The sequence below is a fragment of the Heptranchias perlo genome, chromosome 5 (genome assembly GCF_035084215.1).
Source record: "Heptranchias perlo isolate sHepPer1 chromosome 5, sHepPer1.hap1, whole genome shotgun sequence".
Taxonomy (NCBI): domain Eukaryota; kingdom Metazoa; phylum Chordata; class Chondrichthyes; order Hexanchiformes; family Hexanchidae; genus Heptranchias; species Heptranchias perlo.
Genome location: NC_090329.1, coordinates 110,913,623 through 110,934,994, shown reverse-complemented (window position 1 = coordinate 110,934,994; position 21,372 = coordinate 110,913,623). Strand labels below are relative to the sequence as shown.

Genomic DNA, 21,372 nt, shown 5'->3' with positions numbered 1-21,372 from the left:
AAAAGTAGGACCTCAAAGGTAGTAATCTCAGGATTGCTACCAGTGCCACGGGCTAGTCAGAGTAGGAATAACAGGATAGCTAGGATGAATACGTGGCTTGAGAGATGGTGCAAGAGGGAGGGATTCAAATTCCTGGGCCATTGGAACCGGTTCTGGGGGAGGTGGGACCAGTACAAATTGGACGGTCTGCATCTGGGCAGGACTGGAACCAATGTCCTAGGGGGAGTGTTTGCTAGTGCTGTTGGGGAGGGTTTAAACTAATGTGGCAGGGGGATAGGAACCGATGCAGAAGTCAGTGGGAAGTAAAGTGGTGACAGAAACAAAAGGCAGTAAGGGAGAGTGTACAAAACATGACCGGACAGATGGTCGGAGAAAGCAGGGTGAAGACCAAGGGAAGTCGAGATTAAACTGCATTTATTTCAATGCAAGAAGTCTGATGGGCAAGGCAGATGAACTCAGGGCATGGATGGGTACATGGGACTGGGATGTTATAGCTATTACTGAAACATGGCTAAGGGAGGGGCAGGACTGGCAGCTCAATGTTCCAGGGTACAGATGCTATAGGAAAGATAGAGCAGGAGATAAGAGAGGAGGAGGAGTTGCGTTCTTGATTAGGGAGAACATCACGGCAGTCGTGAGGGGGGATATATCCGAGGGTTCGCCCACTGAGTCTATATGGGTAGAACTGAAAAATAAGAAGGGAGAGATCACTTTGATAGGATTGTACTACAGACCCCCAAATAGTCAACAGGAAATTGAGGAGCAAATATGTAAGGAGATTACAGACAGCTGCAAGAAAAATAGGGTGGTAATAGTAGGGGACTTTAACTTTCCCAACATTGACTGGGACAGCCATAGCATTAGGGGCTTGGATGGAGAGAAATTTGTTGAGTGCATTCAGGAGGAATTTCTCATTCAGTATGTGGATGGCCGGACTAGAGAGGGGGCAAAACTTGACCTCCTCTTGGGAAATAAGGAAGGGCAGGTGACAGAAGTGTTAGTGAGGGATCACTTTGGGACCAGTGATCATAATTCCATTAGTTTTAAGATAGCTATGGAGAATGATAGGTCTGGCCCAAAAGTTAAAATTCTAAATTGGGGAAAGGCCAATTTTGATGGTATTAGACAGGAACTTTCAGAAGTTGATTGGGAGAGTCTGTTGGCAGGCAAAGGGACGTCTGGTAAGTGGGAGGCTTTCAAAAGTGTGTTAACCAGGGTTCAGGGTAAGCACATTCCTTATGAAGTGAAGGGCAAGGCTGGTAGAAGTAGGGAACCTTGGATGACTCGGGAGATTGAGGCCCTAGTCAAAAAGAAGAAGGAGGCATATGACATGCATAGACAGCTGGGATCAAGTGGATCCCTTGAAGAGTATAGAGATTGCCGGAGTAGAGTTGAGAGAGAAATCAGGAGGGCAAAAAGGGGACATGAGATTGCTTTGGCAGATAAGGCAAAGGAGAATCCAAAGAGCTTCCACAAATACATAAAGGGCAAAAGAGTAACTAGGGAGAGAGTAGGGCCTCTTAAGGATCAACAAGGTCATCTATGTGCAGAACCACAAGAGATGGGTGAGATCCTGAATGAATATTTCACATCGGTATTTACGGTTGAGAAAGGCATGGATGTTAGGGAACTTGGGGAAATAAATAGTGATGTCTTGAGGAGTGTATATATTACAGAGAGGAAGGTGCTGGAAGTCTTAACGCGCATCAAGGTAGATAAATCTCTGGGACCTGATGAAATGTATCCCAGGACGTTATGGGAGGTTAGGGAGGAAATTGTGGGTCCCCTAGCAGAGATATTTGAATCATCGACAGCTGCAGGTGAGGTGCCTGAAGATTGGAGGGTAGCAAATGTTGTCCCTTTGTTTAAGAAGGGCGGCAGGGAAAAGCCTGGGAACTACAGACCGGTGAGCCTGACATCTGTAGTGGGTAAGTTGTGAGAGGGTATTCTGAGAGACAGGATCTACAGGCATTTGGAGAGGCAGGGACTGATTAGGAACAGTCAGCATGGTTTTGTGAGAGGAAAATCATGTCTCACGAATTTGATTGAGTTTTTTGAAGGGGTAACCAAGAAGATAGATGAGGGCTGTGCAGTAGACGTGGTCTACATGGACTTTAGCAAAGCCTTTGACAAGGTACCGCATGGTAGGTTGTTACATAAGGTTAAATTTCACGGGATCCAAGGTGAGGTAGCCAATTGGATACAAAATTGGCTTGATGACAGAAGACAGAGGGTGGTTGTGGAGGGTTGTTTTTTCAGACTGGAGGCCTGTGACCAGCGGTGTGCCTCAGGGATCGGTGCTGGGTCCGCTGTTATTTGTTATTTATATTAATGATTTGGATGAGAATTTAGGAGGCATGGTTAGTAAGTTTGCAGATGACACCAAGATTGGTGGCATTGTGGACAGTGAAGAAGGTTATCTAGGATTGCAACGGGATCTTGATAAATTGGGCCAGTGGGCCGATGAATGGCAGATGGAGTTTAATTTAGATAAATGTGAGGTGATGCATTTTGGTAGATCGAATCAGACCAGGACCTACTCCGTTAATGGTAGGGCGTTGGGGAGAGTTATAGAACAAAGAGATCTAGGAGTACAGGTTCATAGCTCCTTGAAAGTGGAGTCACAGGTGGAAAGGGTGGTGAAGCAGGCATTCGGCATGCTTGGTTTCATTGGTCAGAACATTGAATACAGGAGTTGGGATGTCTTGTTGAAGTTGTACAAGACATTAGTAAGGCCACACTTGGAATACTGTGTACAGTTCTGGTCACCCTATTATAGAAAGGATATTATTAAACTAGAAAGAGTGCAGAAAAGATTTACTAGGATGCTACCGGGACTTGATGGTTTGACTTATAGGGAGAGGTTGGATAGACGGAGACTTTTTTCCCTGGAGAGCAGGAGGTTTAGGGGTGATATTATAGAAGTCTATAAAATAATGAGGGGCACAGATAAGGTAGATAGTCAAAATCTTTTCCCAAACGTAGGGGAGTCTATAACGAGGGGGCATAGATTTAAGGTGAGAGGGGAGAGATACAAAAGGGTCCAGAGGGGCAATTTTTTCACTCAAAGGGTGGTGAGTGTCTGGAACGAGCTGCCAGAGGCAGTAGTGGAGGCGGGTACAATTTTGTCTTTTAAAAAGCATTTGGACAGTTACATGGGTAAGATGGGTATCGAGGGATATGGGCCAAGTGCAGGCAATTGGGACTAGCTTAGTGGTATAAACTGGGCGACATGGACATGTGGGGCCGAAGGGCCTGTTTCCATGTTGTAAACTTCTATGATTCTATGATAACTTTGAAAGATTATAGTTAGGGCATCTGCAATGTGCTCACCTACTTCCTTTAAAACCCTGGGATGGAAACCATCTGGTCCTGGGGATTTGTCACTCTTTAGTGCTATTATTTTCTTCGTTACTGTTGCTTCACTTATGTTAATTTTACTGAGTCCCTGTCCCCGATTCAATATTAGTTTTCTTGGGATTTCCGGCATGCTATCCTCTTTTTCGACTGTAAATACTGATGCAAAGTAATCGTTCAACATGTCCGCCATTTCCCCATTGTCAATGACGATATCCCCACTTTCAGTTTTTAAGGGGCCAACGCTGCTCCTGACCATCCTCTTTTTCCGAATGTAACGATAAAAGTTCTTCGTATTGGTTTTGATATCCCTTGCAAGTTTCTTTTCATACTCTCTTTTTGTAGCTCTTACTATCTGTTTTGTGACCCTTTGTTCATCTTTGTATCTTTCCCATTTGCCAGGATCTGTGCCATTTTTTGCCTTTTTGTATGCCCTTTCCTTATGTCTTATACTGTCCCTTACCTCTTTAGTTGTCCATGGCTTTTTTTTTTGGCAAGTAGAGTTCTTGCCCCTCAGGTGTATAAACCGATTCTGTATCACATTAAATGTTTCTTTAAACATTTCCCACTGATCGTCAGTCGTTTTAACCATTAACAGATTTGCCCAGTTTACTGTGGACAGTCTCTGTCTCATCCCATTGAAGTAGGCCTTACCAAAGTCTAGAATCTTAGCAGCTGGTTCACTTTTTTCCCTTTTGAACACTACATTGAACTCGATCATGTTATGATCGCTATTGGATAGATGTTCACGCACAGTTAAGCTGTTGACTAAATCTTGTTCATTACTCATTACTAAATCTAGTATGGCTTGCCCCCTTGTTGCCTCTAGGACATCCTGCTGTAGAAAACTATCCCGGACACACTCAAGACATTAGGTCACAGATCTCATTGAATGGCGGAACAGGCTCGAGGGGCTAAATGGCCTACACACAATATAATCCCTGGTCTGCACTGAGTCACATAATCTCAGTGAGAGGAGCAGTGGAGGTGCTACAATTGACATTAGTATCCCAGCAGGGCAGGGACATTAAGGAGGAATAGCAAGCCAGGATTCCCACTCCTCGTCACTATCCAGTGACCACTACTAGAATGTCAATTGTAAGGATTAGAGGTGAGGATATGATTAAGATTCCTTATGACGTCTTCCACAGTTTACGAGCACACCAAATGCTTGCCTTCCAAGTTCACTTAGGTATAGGAGAGCCAACGCTTGTGTCACAATATCTTAACCACCTGAAAGAAGGATAAAAAGGACCTTCAAAAGGAAGAAGAGAGAAAAAACATACACACACATCTAAATTGGATTGCAGGGCAAAAAGATGAAGGCGGTCCAATACCGTAACCCTATGTCTTAGAAAAAGCAGACATTTCGGAACTATATAACAGGCATGAATTTAACTATTAGAAGCTCAATATTGCTTAGCCTATTGCAACCAGAAACATTTGCTTATACACTGTACACAATATATAGCAACCAACACTTGATTGGTGCTACAGAAGCCAAGGTGAAATGGTACGTTACAGCTTCACAGCCTCGTTATAACTTAAATGCTTTACAGCTTAAATGAAGAATACATTAAAAATGTTGCTCTGCGTTGAAGTAGCAGCATTTGGACACATTCAACTTGTGCAGTGAATCAGATGGCAAAACCAGAAACAATAATGTCTTTTCTTCACACCTTCACACTATTCTACAGATCCAAGTTTAACACGTATATTTGCAAATTTAATTAATTGCATACTCCACCTGTTCTTATGAAAAAACATTCATATGAAATGAAATATTTTTAAAAATGAGTGATGTCTTTGTTAAATAGCACCACCAGCACCACCAGCAACGACCAAGCTTCCCCTGGTCTTTGTTAAATAGCACCACCAGCAACGACCAAGCTTCCCCTGGTACCACGGTTGCAACCACAGGGAAGTCTATTGTCAATTTATCCGACCACACCCTTCAACCAGACGAAATCGAAGTTCTCAGCCGAGGGCTCAATTTCTGCCCCACTACCAAAATGGACCCCACTAGTCTCGCGGCGGACACAGAGGAATTCATCAGGAGAATGAGGCTCCGGGAATTCTACCACAAACCCCAAGATTTCAGCAGCGAACCCAATGAGACAATCGACGATCCGGAACAGCAGACAGAGGGATCCGCGGTACAGCAACCGAAGAGGAAAGAGTCAAACTGGACTCCTCCGGAGGGTCGCTGCCCTCAGCTGGACATGTATGCTCAAGCTGTCAGGAAATGCGTCAATGCCAGATTCATCAGCCACACTCAGAAGACAGTCCAGAATGTCACCCGAGCACAACGCAACGCCATCAACGCTCTCAAGACCAACCGCAACATCGTCATCAAACCAGCGGACAAAGGAGGAGCCATAGTCATACAGAACAGAACAGACTATTGCAAAGAAGCATACCGACAACTGGACAACCAGGAACACTACAGACGGTTACCCGCAGATCCGACCAAAGAACACACCCACCAGCTCAACAAACTGATCAAGACCTTCGATCCAGACCTTCAAAGCATCCTACGCACTCTCATCCCACGTAATCCCCGCGTGGGAGACTTCTACTGCCTCCCAAAGATACACAAAGCCAACACACCCGGACGTCCCATTGTATCAGGCAACGGAACCCTGTGTGAGAACCTCTCTGGATACATCGAGGGCATCCTGAAACCCATCGTACAGGGAACCCCCAGCTTCTGTCGCGACACTACAGACTTCCTACAAAAACTCAGTACCCACGGACCAGTTGAACCAGGAACACTTCTCACCACGATGGACGTCTCGGCACTATACACCAGTATCCCCCACGATAACGGCATCGCTGCGACAGCATCAATACTCAACACCAACAACAGCCAATCTCCGGAAGCCATCCTACAACTCATCCGCTTCATCCTGGATCACAATGTCTTCACCTTCGATAACCAGTTCTTTACCCAAACACACGGAACAGCCATGGGGACCAAATTCGCACCCCAATACGCCAACATTTTCATGCACAAGTTCGAGCAGGACTTCTTCACTGCACAAGACCTCCAACCAACACTATACACCAGATACATCGACGACATTTTCTTTCTATGGACCCACGGCAAGGAATCACTAAAGAGACTACACGATAACATCAACAAGTTCCACCATCAAGCTCACCATGGACTACTCCTCAGAATCAGTTTCTTTCTTGGACACACGAATCTCCATCAAAGACGGGCACCTCAGCACCTCACTCTACCGCAAGCCCACGGACAACCTCACGATGCTCCACTTTTCCAGCTTCCACCCTAACCACGTCAAAGAGGCCATCCCCTATGGACAGGCCCTGCGAATACACAGGGTCTGCTCAGACGAGGAGGAACGCGATGGACACCTACAGACGCTGAAAGACGCCCTAGTAAGAACGGGATATGACGCTCGACTCATCGATCGACAGTTCCGACGGGCCACAGCAAAAAATCGCATAGACCTCCTCAGGAGACTAACACGGGACGCAACCAACAGAGTACCCTTTGTCGTCCAGTACTTCCCCGGAGCGGAGAAACTACGCCATGTTCTCCGCAGCCTTCAACATGTCATCAATGAGGACAAACACCTCGCTATGGCCATCCCCACACCTCCACTACTCGCCTTTAAACAGCCACCCAACCTCAAACAGACCATCGTTCGCAGCAAATTACCTAACTTTCAAGAGAACAGCGTCCACGACACCACACAACCCTGCCACGGTAACCTCTGCAAGACATGCCAGATCATCGACACAGATACCACCATCACACGAGAGGACACCACCCACCAGGTGCATGGTTCATACTCCTGTGACTCGGCCAACGTTGTCTACCTCATACGTTGCAGGAAAGGATGCCCCAGAGCATGGTACATTGGCGAGACCATGCAGACGCTGCGACAACGGATGAACGGACACCGCGCAACAATCGCCAAACAGGAGGGTTCCCTCCCAGTCGGGGAACACTTCAGCAGTCATGGACATTCATCCACCGACCTTCGGGTAAGCGTACTCCAAGGCGGCCTTCGAGACACATGACAACGCAAAATCGTCGAGCAGAAATTGATAGCCAAGTTCCGCACCCATGAGGACGGCCTCAACCGGGATCTTGGGTTCATGTCACGCTACACGTTACCCCACCAGCGAACAAATGTTATCTGTTTTTAATATAATGGGTCATTTGCTGGCTTTCTCTGCCTTCCGGATGTTTCTGCCTCTCTCTGTTTTTTTTCCCTGTTTGTTTTTTTGTTGAATGTGTATTCGGGGGTTCTGCAGGTGACACCTCTCTGTCTGAACACGGTGATTGCCTTGGCAACGGGCAGTTGCAGGGGCAGTCTGTAAACACCATGTATTGTTCTATATGTATAAATGCGTAGGCTTCAAGGAGCTCCTGAACATTTACCTGAGGAAGGAGGAAGTCTCCGAAAGCTTGTGAATTTAAAATAAAATTGCTGGACTATAACTTGGTGTTGTAAAATTGTTTACATTTGTTAAATAGAGTATTGCCATGATTTTTTTAAGCATTCTTAATTCACTGCAGGCCACTCAACAATTATTGTTACAACTTTATTTCAATTAGTTTATATGCAGTTCAAGTAGTTGAGTACTGACGAAAAATTATCCACAGACTATCCCAAACTAATTTTTAAATTTTCCAACTTGTTCAGTCAATCCAAACGAATTTAATAAAATCAGTTCATAATGCTGAAATAAAATGAACTGAATGGAGCAACACTCAGAAATTAAATCCTGCAAAATGCCTTGAAAGAGAAGATCACCATTCTGTGAAGAGCATTCCAAACTCAGGGAAAGTACAAAAAGGTGCAAAAATACCTTAAAGTAAAATGGCCTGATGTTCAAAGTTGCAGTGCTATAACAAAATACTGCTTGCCCAGTCATATAATACCAGTCATATTTTGTAAGAGAAAACAAATTTGAGTACAGGCAATGCATATTGTGCGTATGGAAGGCTGGATCTACATTTATATTGTGCCTTGCCAGACATCAAGAAAGGCCATTTTGGCGAGGTAATTAAAGGCTGCTGGTGCACTTGGATCATGCATGCCACAGTGTAAGTTGCCACCATTCGAAATATCCCAAAGTGCTTCACATACAATTAATTACTTTGAAGTGGAGTGACTGCTCTTATGGGTCAGTGTCAAACTTTGTCTCATAATGCTCCTGTGAAGCTTGTTGGGATGTTTTTAAACTACGTTAAAAGGTGCTAGATAAATGCAAGTTATTGATATTAATATGTTTTTGGTGGGGGTGGTGAGAGGAATATTAACCAGGATATCTGGAGAATTCCCTACTCTTCTGTGAATAGTGCTGTGGGATACTTAAACATTCATTAACAGGCAGAGTGGATCTTGGTTCAACATCTCATCTGAAAAGCATCACCTCTGACAAACCAGCCATCCCTCACTTCTAGTCAACCTAGTTTCATGTGCTCAAGTCCAACAGTGAGATTTGAATACAGGACCTGCTAGCTCAGAGGCAAGAGTGCTAACAAATTAGCTAAACTAATAAACGAGAGAATTTATTTTACAAGTGAGGGACGTTTTGTACCTATGAATCTGACGTCATGTAAAGTTAAATTTTGTTATGCAAATTGAAGTTTAGTACCAAATTTACTGCAACTGTTATTTCAGAACATTTCAGTCCTAATACAACTTGAGAACATTTGGTCCTGGTAAAATTTCAGAAGAGTTCTTTCATCCACAAGATTAGCAGCAAATCTGTATGAAAATTTTTGGAACTGGCATAAAACTGTACTGCAGATTTGAAATAGTTGTACAAATGAGCTGGTTTAGTCAACTGATCTAATAGCTCATAACTTTCCAATAAGCCAATGTTGTCATAATAAGCAACTATTTTCTATTTTCAGGTTAACGAGATTATAAAAGCTGCCTACTTAATTGTCATGGTTGTTTTCCTGCTGTTAAGGTGAAAATGTCATCATAAACAAGGTTTCACTGATATTGCAGTTGAGCTAATAAGCTCATAAAGGCCACCTACTTGAATTTGCAAGGGCTGTTCACACTCTAGATAATCAGTTGCAGAAGCGGTTTTAATTTTCCTTTCTCCATTCCCCCTCCTAATGATGGCAACTTATATTGGGGCATGCATGATCCATGTGCACCAACAGCATTTTATTACCTTGCCTAGCATTTGAATAGCACCCTTAACATCGTCAAAATGTTCTAAGACTTACAGGAGAAAACAGACCAGCAGCAGTAGATGAATTAGGAGGGGTGACTGAATACATGGTCAAAAAGAGGGATTTTCAGGAGGCTTTTAAAGGTAGGGAGGGAAACAAGGCCAAGAGGTTTAGGGAGGGAGCTCCAGGGAAAGGGTGGAGTCTGGATGGCTGACAGCTGCACAGATCACTGTGAAACTCTAATCATTGTATTTTTGTAGCTACCACCACCAAAAAATGTAACTCATTACTAAATTACAGATACAAGTTGGGATAGAAGAAATCTCTCTCTCCAAGATTCTTTTTAAAATAAAGGGAAACCAAAAGGTCAAGTCGGCAACTAAGCATATTATATACCACAATCAAATGTTGTACTAGATTGCTTCTTTGCAGCTTCTTAAAGCTGTCTGACCTGCTCACCTTCTGACCCCTGGACTTCTGATATCTCAACTTCTGACCTCACCTTTGAAAAGATATTTTGCTGGCCAGGATTGTATCCTTTAAGTACTTCATGAAGCTTCTGTAAACACTGCACAACCCTTCTCTGGTGGTCATCGTGTTTTATGTTTTCTCCTCTGACCAATAATTCGTAGTGCTTCAAAGGCCCTTCAACACTTGGTGCAAAGGCAGAGTCTTTCTGAGGGAGTCCTGCCTCAGGTGCAGCACTGTTTGTTGCTGGAAGAATGTAACCTAAAAGAATACACAAATCAAACTGATTACTTGAATCTTCAATTTTCAGACACCTGCAGTTAACAATCAGCTGCCTATACTGTACTCCAGAAACTGAGGATAGGCTAGTTAGTCTCAAGATGACCACAAGTCAAGTCCTTCAAACCAGCCTGTTATCCAGTACAGTAAAGATGTCCATTAATACTATCTCATTACAGCTTCTGCTGCTGTTTCACCATCCCCTGGGTTTTGCCTTGTCTTAAAGCTTTCAAAAGGCAATTCTGGCCTGAATCAGAAGGAGAGGACTCACCATCATTATTGGAATGGTTACCTTGACACACTTTCACTTGTATTATTCAGTTCAAATGCGATCTTATCCCCCCCCCCCACCCCCCACAACCTCCAAAGTTTGAACTGCTTTGTGAAAAACTCCTGCAGCCAACCTACATGAAATTTTGACAAGTTCACCGTTATACTTTTCTTTTCCTAAAATGACTTTTTTGGTGTGCAGATTTTGTGCATATGTTAGATATTAGTGCTGGAGAATGGAAGACTTTCCATTTTGGGCATCTAGTATTACGTCAGGTCAGGTACAGTACTGCTGGATGCAGAGGAAATCTCCCCAACAATGCACCTCAATCACATCGTCTGGAGAACACCCCGTAATGGAAAATTGATGTGCTGATGCATTAAGATTGCCAATTTATGGTGAATTGGTGGAAGTTTGGTGCTGTGAGCCCATCCCAATGAGCAACTGGATTGAGAGTCCCCAGAATCATTAACACATAGAACTCTCTCCGGGGTGGAATGTAAATTTGAGCCCAGCCAGTGTCAAACCTAGAATATTACTTCAAGCACAGCCACACCTGTGGGACCAGAAGTGTAGATTGTAAATTTTTTAAAATATACAATCTAATCTTAATTCAAAGTCATTTTCAATTCAAATTATCTGATAATGCTGTAATGTTTAATTCAAATCATTGGATCATTTGAATTTTTTTTTAAGCACTTGGAATAATCCAGTAAATAAACTGTTGATGTTAAATACTTTAGATGTTAGATGCTAGGCTGGGCGAGTTGGAGTCTTAGAAAGATGAGCTGCAATGGGCTGAATGGCATTTTCTGATCTTGGGCTACTTATCTGGTAGCATAGCAATTTGCTGTCCAAATTGTTGAACTCTGATGCAGTTTTAAGTCTGAACCACTTACAATATATACTGCACAATTTGTCTGACACTACTACAGTCTTGAAAAATTGTTAATCAAAATCCATCAACTACTAATCAATTTTCAAGTAGCTGCAGCACTACCATTAATCAACTCAAAAAAATTATTTGGAGCCCATAGCCCCATGAATAGATTAGCATCTGAATAGCCTTGACCTTTTGAGTTAATCCTTTAATCCCTTCTCACCTATTTTGAAACATTTCTACAGCACCCTTTCTTTATTTTATTCCCTTAAAGTATATCTCCCTATCTTCATTTTTTTTTTACTTGTTTCTTTTCATTCATTTTTAGAAGTCTCCTAATATAATATGCTTTCTACAGCCAATTCCTTCAAGAAAACATTGAAAAAGGCCCCTTTCAAGGGCCCCTTTGTAAGTAACAAGGAGTGGTGTGAAGGGCCGCCTTATCTGGAGGGGCCGACAAAACAAATGTCAGAACTAGCTAGGCTTCCAATACTTGGTAAAGAAAGAATCACACTGCTCAGCACCCTCCCTCCCCACCCCCCAGAGCTCTCGTCACAAACTTGTCTCCTATTTTGAATCAAATTGTACCGTGCCCAACTTTAAGATCAGAATTAAATTGGCAAGAAGCTCTCAAGAACTTGTGATTATTGTTTTTCCATTGTAACTTGTTGAACCAGCCATAAATTTTCATGTGTGAGCTACCTGTAAGAGGTGCTGATTATATATAGCTGGAAGGTGAAGTGAAGAGAAACTTTGCTAAACGTACTAGTGCATCACTTGGCCTTCTGAAGTGACTGGTAAAAGTCCTAAAACCCAGGATGGATAGACGTAGGGGCGGGGCTTAACCATTCTGTTGCCTATTCATTTCAAAAGCCATGGTGGTAAAACTAATAAAATCGGGATTCATAAGATGATGTCTCTTTGGAGGAGGCAAGAGCTTGCAACTATAGTCATTTATAAATGAAAAAAAAATTAACATCCATTTGGTTCTGTAAAAATACACTGCTGGTGTTTCAAGAGTTCTCTCTTCAAGAGGTGATTATGCTGAAGAGCCACTATTACTTTAATATATTTGATCCTGCTCAAGAATGAAAGTGATGAAGCAAAGCATCGACTGCATTCCTTTCTCGTAAAAAGGACCACAAATTTGAAAGGAACTATTTCTATCTCTGGATGAAATAATACACCCAGATACTCGAAGCTGTTAAGGTTGTCACTTGAAAGCTTGCCCCACGGCAGGTAAATGTGTGATGTGGTACTTACAGACAATAAGGCCCCAGATTTGATCCCAGGACATGTGGATCTCAGCTAGGGTCATAGTGGGGCTACTGTAATTGTCCAAGATATCATTGGGTTCAAGGGGGAAATAAAATCAGTTAGGATTGTCATCCCGAATGACTATCCTGTAATCCCTGCTGGAAAGCAAGCAATGTATGCATAACAGGCGAGGACAGGACCAAGCTTGGAGAATTACTACTTGATAAAATACCTGTGAAACTGTACACTGCTTTCAAGAGATAAGGGGAGGAGCCAACTTGAAAATCATTTGCACACAGCACCATTGTTTACAAATGATCACCCACATATACCGCTCAGTTTGTCTGCAACGAACTTTTGAGCACCAGTACAGCGAGAGGCCATGAGCCTCTGAATACTATGGATCTGAGAGACATATCCAAAGAAATGCGTTGCCCTTGTACTAATATTACTTTACATGGAGCAAGTACCCACCTTATAAAAGTGGGATCAAGCGTCTCACTGCCTGAAAACAGACTGGATGGGTTTACTCTATGCTATCACATTTTCTGGGACCATCACAACTTGCAGGTTTTTGAGCTAGATATTCTCAGGTCAAGGTCACTCTCATAAGCAACTCATGTCTCCACCTGATACTAGAACCCTTTTCTGTGCAATACCTAGTTAAACGATAGTGACCCGGAGGATCATAACACAGAACCATTGTTCTGTACACCAGCTACCGAAATATATTTCCTTCTGGTATGCTGGCCATGGTATTAGCCCACTGAAGGCTCAATATGGATGCTTTTTGCTCTGCTTTCGATGGCTGTTCTCAGGGCTCTCAAAATTGTAAGACTAGAGCACCAGAGACCTAACTTCTTGGTGGGAACAGTGTAAAGCTTAAAACAATGGAAATCACAATTTTTTCATAACTCGCTGTATGCTCCAGCAGTTCTAATTCAGCAAGTGATGGTTAAACTCTGCATTTGAAACTCTACATACAAAGAACAGAGTTTCAGATAATGACACGGTCTGAAAGATAGTCTCCTGGACTGTCGAATAAAAACAAGTATGGTTAACAGAAAAAAACATCAAATAAACAAATTGGAGGTAACATTTTAATTGTGTTTAATTATAACTTAGTAATTTTAAAAAGCACTTCACTGAAGTTAGTCTATACAAATAAAAAGTACCTGCTACATCAATCCAAATTTTGCCTGTTCACGCAAGTAAAAAGGCTGCCACTGAGAGGAAAAAAGATATACTTCCCCACAGGGATGGAAGGGAAAATAAAAATAAAGATCAGAATTGGAGTCACCTCAGACTGTTCTCTCATACTGCCTAATGATCAGCCCAAGGGCAGCATTTCCAGAAACCTGGGAAGTGGTTGACTGAGTTCAGGGTAGATTGCATGATTGAGTAAAGCCTAAAAGATAGGAGGGGAAGAAAGTACATTTTAAATAAGGCAAAATGTAGTTGTGGGGACTGCAGCTTTAAATGCAGTTTCAATTTCTCTAAAGAATAGTTTCAAGTTGCTCATATGCAAACAGGACTTTTTTTAAAAAAACACCTTTTACTGCAGCACATCCCATTACTTGTCTCAGAGGCAGTGCACTCCAGTAGTTGATCGTAAAAGCGTATGCGCACAAACATTTTTTAAGAAAAGGAAAATGACATTCTTTGCAAAATTCCAACCAGGTCAATGAGTGAACAACACTAAGGAACTCCTCAAATAGACTGCAGGTTCTCTGAAGATGATGGAGCTCTTTACAAAGTTCCAGAGATTTCTAGCTGTAAAGCTTCAATTGTATTGAAAGGGTACGTTTGAAAGGTCTGTACCAATTGCTTTGGGAGGATTTTTAATTGGCTATGTCTAGAGACATAAGTTACTACAAAATACAATGAGGACGTACAAAAAAAAACTTGGATTTATATAGGGCCTTATCGTGTCCTCAGGCCATCTCTAAGTGCTTTACAAGCAATGAATTACTTTTGAAATGCAGCCAATTTGCACACAGCAAGGTCCTGCAAAGTAGCAAGTGAATGAATAAGTAAATGAATAATCAGATAATTCTGTTTTTGATGGTGTTGATTGAGGGAGGAAAATTGGCCAGAGCACATGGAGAACTCACTTTTCTTCAACTAGTGCCATGGGACCTTTTACATCCACCTCAACAGACAGGCAGCGGCTCGGTTTAACATCTCAACTGAAAGACGGCCTCTCAGACAATGCAGAACTCCTTCAATACGGCAGTGAAGTGTGAACCTTGATTATGTGCTCAAGTCCATCGCGGAGCATGAACCAAAGGGATGAGTGTGCACCCAACTCGCCCAAGCTAGTACTCATACATCTCTTCCAAACAAAGACAATGGCAAAAGGCAATTTGAACAAATGGGTACACAACATAAAATAATGGATAACCAATAAATATCAGATATATAGAAGATCTGTCCAAGTTCCAGCCAACTAAATCTCACCCCTTCTTGCTCAATTACAATGGGACAATGTTGGACTGACTATTATAAGATAGGCTTCAAGCCTGCTGGAAGACTAATCATAGTTTTGCAGAACTGCCACAAAGCCTATTAGCTGCTTATATGTGAAACAGCTGAAGAACCAAAACATCAAACAGGAATGGTGCTATCGACCGTACCTCCAGTAGCCCCCATAATGATGCAGAGAGCAAGTGGAAGGCACTCCGTGATAGAAATCAGCTTTGTCAAGCCCTGGCACCAAGTGGTAATTCTTATCCAAACCAATCATGACATTGCTTGGAAAGAAACAGAGGGCATACAACAGCCTCCTCTCTGATCCTAACCTTGCCACAAAGAAAGCATGCCACGAAAATGTTAGTATATTTTTTTCAATCCAAGTTATGGCAAATGAAAGATCGTTGGTGGGGCAAGGAAAGTTAAGGAAATTCAATCGTATGCAGACGAAAAACACTTCTAAAATGTACTTATTAAAGTGTACAGCACTAACAATAATACTACACCTCTAAAAAATGTTAATGATCACTAGCAAGGCTGAGATCATGTAGAGATGGTGCAAACACTTTGATGAGCTACTGACTTGACAATTCTGTCATTACAGACAAAGTGCTCAACAGAGTCACACTGCAGCCACAATATGAGTGGAATCCCCATAATTGCCAAAGTTCGTGACACCATCAAGATTGGTAAAGCTCCAGAACTCTGAATCCCTGCAGTGATTTACAAGTGTAGCTGGCCAGCTACATAGACCCCAAAATCACCTAAGGAAATCATCTACAAGATCTAAAGGAAGGCTTCCCTGTTCATGGACGTCACCGTCTTCTGCTCAGACCAGCAGTCGATCCACACCCTGATGGTCATCTGCAAATGTTTCGAGCTGGCCTTGGAGGCCAGAGTGAACTGAAGAGCGAGGCCACGTTCTTTGGCAGGTGGGAGACCAGATCGTTTGTCCCCTTCATCGTCAGGTCTGACTACCTGAAGATGTTGGGGATCTGGTTCGGGGGGCCCCTAGCCTACACAAAGAACTGGGAGGAGTGGGTCATCAAGGCCAAACAGAAGCTTGGTATGTGGGTGGGGCGATCCCACTCTATAACCGGCAGGAACCTGGTGATAGAGTGTGAGGTACTTGTGACGCTGCTCTACGTGGCCAAGGTCTGGCCCATTCCCCACAACTCCACTGTCACAGTCACCCGAGCTATCTTCCAATTTGTCCGGAGGTCCAAGGTTGAACGCATCCACAGGGTCACCATGTACAAGGCCATGGGGGCGGGGGAAAGAGAGCGTCCCCAACGCCACTCTGATCCTGATGGCCATCTTTGTGTGTGGCTGCCTCAGGATGTGTGTACAGCCCCAGTATGCAAACACCAAGTGTCACTACATGCTGAGTTTCAACCTGTCCAACACACTGAGAAGGCTGGGTCTGGCCACGCTGGCCGAGCAGGCGCAGGACTCCCGTCGAACTGGACCGTCCCCCCACCCCACCATCTGTTCCAGGTGGAGAAGTTCCTGAGAAGGAACCCCCTTCGACCACAAGGCCGTCTATCAGTGGTCGACTCAAAACGTCCCGAGTCCCGCAAGGAGAGGGTGGACTCGATCGGGTTCTTCCCCAACCAGACGGTCGATGCCATTTGGCAGAACGTCTCGTCCTCAGAACTGACAAACAGGCACCAGGATGTAGCCTGGATGGTGGTCAGAAAGGCCCTCCCAACACGCACAGAATCTTAGCGTCACCACGAGCGGCCCTCGAGGCTGCAGCGGACAGGAGACCATCGTCCACCTCCTAATGGGGTGCCCCTTCGGGCAGAGAGTGTGGAGAGAGATGCTTTGATATCTGTCCCGGTTCATCCGCGACAGATCGGTAACATAGGACGCTGTGCTCTATGGGTTGTTCCCTGGGACACATACCAAGACAGACATCACCTGCGGCTGGAAGACCATCAATTCGGTGAAGGAGGCCCTTTGGTCCGCCCCAAACCTGCTGGTCTTCCAGCTGAAGGAGCTGTCCATGACCAAGTGTTGCCAACTGGCACATTCCAAGGTCCAGGAGTACATACTACGAGACGTACTGAAGCAAGGTGCGACCTACGCAAAGGCTCCATGGGGAAAGGCCACCGTATAAAGCCACCCCATCTTGTATTGTATTGTACACCATGAATCATAAGGAATATACTGTGTTTGAATTGTAATATTGAGGTCGCATTGTGTACGATCTGTAATGTATTGGTTTGAATTGTACTGGTTTGAAGTTGTGATATTTACATAGAATTTTAACATACACACAGTGCAATGAAATAAAGAATATTTTGAAATTTAAAAAAGGATGTGACTGTTGTTGCCATTTGCAGAGAAAAGCAACTGTAGCAATTACTGCAGAATAATGCTTCTATTTTTTTTTATTCGTTCACGGGATGTGGGCGTCGCTGGCAAGGTCGGCATTTATTGCCCATCCCTAATTGCCCTCGAGAAGGTGGTGGTGAGCCGCCTTCTTGAACCGCTGCAGTCCGTGTGGTGACGGTTCTCCCACAGTGCTGTTAGGAAGGGAGTTCCAGGATTTTGACCCAGCGACAATGAAGGAACGGCGATATATTTCCAAGTCGGGATGATGTGTGACTTGGAGGGGAACGTGCAGGTGGTGTTGTTCCCATGCGCCTGCTGCCCTTGTCCTTCTAGGTGGTAGAGGTCGCGGGTTTGGGAGGTGCTGTCGAAGAAGCCTTGGCGAGTTGCTGCAGTGCATCCTGTGGATGGTGCACACTGCAGCCACAGTGCGCCGGTGGTGAAGGGAGTGAATGTTTAGGGTGGTGGATGGGGTGCCAATCAAGCGGGCTGCTTTATCTTGGATGGTGTCGAGCTTCTTGAGTGTTGTTGGAGCTGCACTCATCCAGGCAAGTGGAGAGTATTCCATCACACTCCTGACTTGTGCCTTGTAGATGGTGGAAAGGCTTTGGGGAGTCAGGAGGTGAGTCACTCGCCGCAGAATACCCAGCCTCTGACCTGCTCTCGTAGCCACAGTATTTATATGGCTGGTCCAGTTAAGTTTCTGGTCAATGGTGACCCCCAGGATGTTGATGGTGGGGGATTCGGCGATGGTAATGCCGTTGAATGTCAAGGGGAGGTGGTTAGACTCTCTCTTGTTGGAGATGGTCATTGCCTGGCACTTATCTGGCGCAAATGTTACTTGCCACTTATGAGCCCAAGCCTGGATGTTGTCCAGGTCTTGCTGCATGCGGGCTCGGACTGCTTCATTATCTGAGGGGTTGCGAATGGAACTGAACACTGTGCAGTCATCAGCGAACATCCCCATTTCTGACCTTATGATGGAGGGAAGGTCTATTTGATAGCTGGGAAACAAACGTGTTTCTCAATCACCTTCTTGGAAAGGTTACTGACTCACTCTTCCCAGAGGCGCAAATGACTTGATTTTCATTGCTTAGCAGATTTATGAAAAATATGTGAAGTAGTATAAAGACTGTTGCATGGTCTCCAATTACTTAACCAAGGCTTTTGACAGTCAGGCAATTGAATCTGTGGAAGCAGCTGAACCAGGGACTTAGAACTCAAACTCAAAACTGGCTAGTTGTCACAGGTAAATTGAACACAGTAATTTTGCAATCCCAAATCTCAAAAGACCTGCACACTAAGCAGACACCAGCGGTGACTAGACTCAGAAAATCTGATCTATAGCTGCACAGATAGATCTGACACAGAGAACTTTTTTTTAAAAAACAGAATTACATAGAATTTGCAGCACAGAAACAGGCCATTCGGCACAACTGGACTATGCCGATGCTTATGCTCTACACAATTCAAACACAGTATATTCCTTATGATTCATGGTGTACAATACAATACAAGATCGGGTGGCTTTATACGGTGGCCTTTCCCCATGGAGCCTTTGCGTAGGTCGCACCTTGCTTCAGTACGTCTCGTAGTATGTACTCCTGGACCTTGGAATGTGCCAGTTGGCAACACTTGGTCATGGACAGCTCCTTCAACTGGAAGACCAGCAGGTTAGGGGTGGACCAAAGGGCCTCCTTCACCGAATTGATGGTCTTCCAGCCGCAGGTGATGTCTATCTCCTCCCACCCTACTTCATCTCACCTTATCCTTCTATTCCTTTCTCCCTCATGTACTTATCTACACATAGAAAATATATTTAACATAAGATAGCAAGAAAAGAAAGATCTTGCATTTATATAGTGTCTTTTACAACCTCAGGACATCCACTTCAAAATTACAATTGGCTGTCGTCACTTTAGCAATGTAGGAAGACAATATTACTCATCCAATTAAGCCTATTCATTCCAAGGTCCATACACAAATACCTCAATTATGGACACATCTGCCCTCCAAAATTCATGTATATTTTCTAACTGCTGTGTGAATCAAACAGGTCCAGTAAATATCTCTGCACAACAGGTAGCACCTTTAACGTAGTAAAATTTTCCAGGGTGCTTCACAGGAGAGTTATGAGACAAAATTTGACAGCAAGCTACATAAGGGGATATTAGGACAGGTTGTTGGTCACAGATGTAGGTTTTAAGGAGCTCTTAAAAAGGTGGATAGAGGGGTTTAGGGAAGAAATTCCAGTGCTTGGGGCCTCGACAACTGAAAGCATAGCTGCCAATGGTGGGGCAAAGGAAATCAGAGTCGCACAAGAGGCCAGAATTCGAGAAATACAGAGTTCTCGGAGGGTTGAAGGGCTGGAGGAGGTTACAGAGAGAGAGGGGTGAGACCACGGAAGGATTTAAACACAAGGATGAGAATTTTAAACTTGAGCCATCAATCTCCTTTATTAACTGGTATTCACTCAGTTCCTTTCAAAGGTATGAATATACCCAGAAGTTGATACCATTAAAAAAATGAACTGAATAACTACTTTTACTGTCTACTTTTCGAATACCAAAATTACCGGACAGCTACCCCAAAGATCAGATTGGTGGTTACCCAACTGTGACACATATTGCCAACCCATTTAAACACAGAAAGTCGTTCCATCATGAATGTGCCATTCATCAAAATACATTGTTCTTAAACCAAGGTGAATGAGTCCCTCTGAACAATGTGACGCCCCAGGTCGGTGAATCTCAGCCCTGTGTCACGACATCAAGTTTACACTTTACAGCATTAGCACTACAGTCTCTGTCCCTCGGTGTTAAAGGCACTTGGACCGTGGAATGAAGGCCTTTCCCGGTCATTCTTCGCCCGGGTCCAACGTCGACCAACTGATTGAAGATATTCAACCTGACGTACAACACCGGGCCGGGCCGGGGCCGGGGCCGGGCCGATCCCCGGACCCGATTAATAAACGTTCATCACGTTTCTACAGTTCCCTATGATCTTCCTTACCTTTAAAGGTACCCCGAGTTATTAGCCACCACTTGTATTTCAACCAACGGTTTTCAGCATTTAAAACGCTCGTCAAACGGCCGAACGTAACCAAGGGCGTCCTGGAGGCCGCCATGTTTACAACCGTCAACAAGAACGAACTTTATTTGTTGTGTTCGAATGGGAAGCTCGGGCTGTTTCAGGTCGTCTGTCTGTCTGTCTGTTGCCCTTTACAGACAGCTGTTGGTTTCCGCGGCCGGAGGGCACAGTGGATAAGGATAATAGTATTCTCATTTAATTCGTACGATTTGGGCGTTTATTGTTTGTGCCAAAACAGAAATGTTGTGGCACTTTGTCACTTTATTAGGGTTCATGACACTGGGGCAACGCAGTGTCTCCTACTGGTTCACTCCAACACAGAGACAAGAACCAGACTGCGATTGGCAAAAAGTTCTCGGTCAGAAAATCGTGCAGATCAGGGTCTAAAGAAAATGACGAAATTGGGAGCAAAATTGGAATGGAATCCATAACTGTGCAGTACATGAAGAGTCCGCACCTAAAACATAGCTTATCTGTTCTCATTACAGACGCCTTTTCTTAATTAAATGAGAAGATTGTCCCAGTGTCATCCAACAAAAAATCTAACAAAAGTGCCCTCATTTTAGAGGGGCACAACTAATAGAGAACTAAATCATTTATTAAAAAAAAGGAAACTTATAACAAATTTCACAACAGGTGCTGACTGACGTGCTGCATTACCAGCACTTTTTGTTTGTGTTTTATCGAAAATAGGAGCAGAAGTAGGCCATTCAGCCCTTTGAGCCTGCTCCGCCATTCAATATGATCATGGCTGATCCTCTATCTCAATACCATATTCCCTCTCTC

The 21,372-nt window shown here is 43.9% G+C and overlaps 1 protein-coding gene across 3 annotated transcripts in view; it reads right to left on the bottom strand.

Moving 5' to 3' along the window:
* afg1lb (AFG1 like ATPase b) overlaps positions 1-20,732 on the bottom strand; it is a 156,641-nt gene extending 135,909 nt beyond the window's left edge. Inside the window, exons 1-2 of one of the 3 annotated variants that reach the window (XM_067984995.1) lie at positions 20,509-20,732; positions 10,035-10,261 (exon numbers count right to left, since the gene is read on the bottom strand). In XM_067984995.1, coding sequence (XP_067841096.1) covers positions 10,035-10,261; positions 20,509-20,623 — 342 coding nt within the window. In that variant the 5' untranslated portion in view covers positions 20,624-20,732. The remainder of the gene's footprint in view (positions 1-10,034; positions 10,262-20,508) is intronic. The other 2 variants (XM_067984994.1, XM_067984993.1) reach the window with 2 other exon arrangements.
* Between the last annotated feature and the right edge of the window lie 640 nt (positions 20,733-21,372).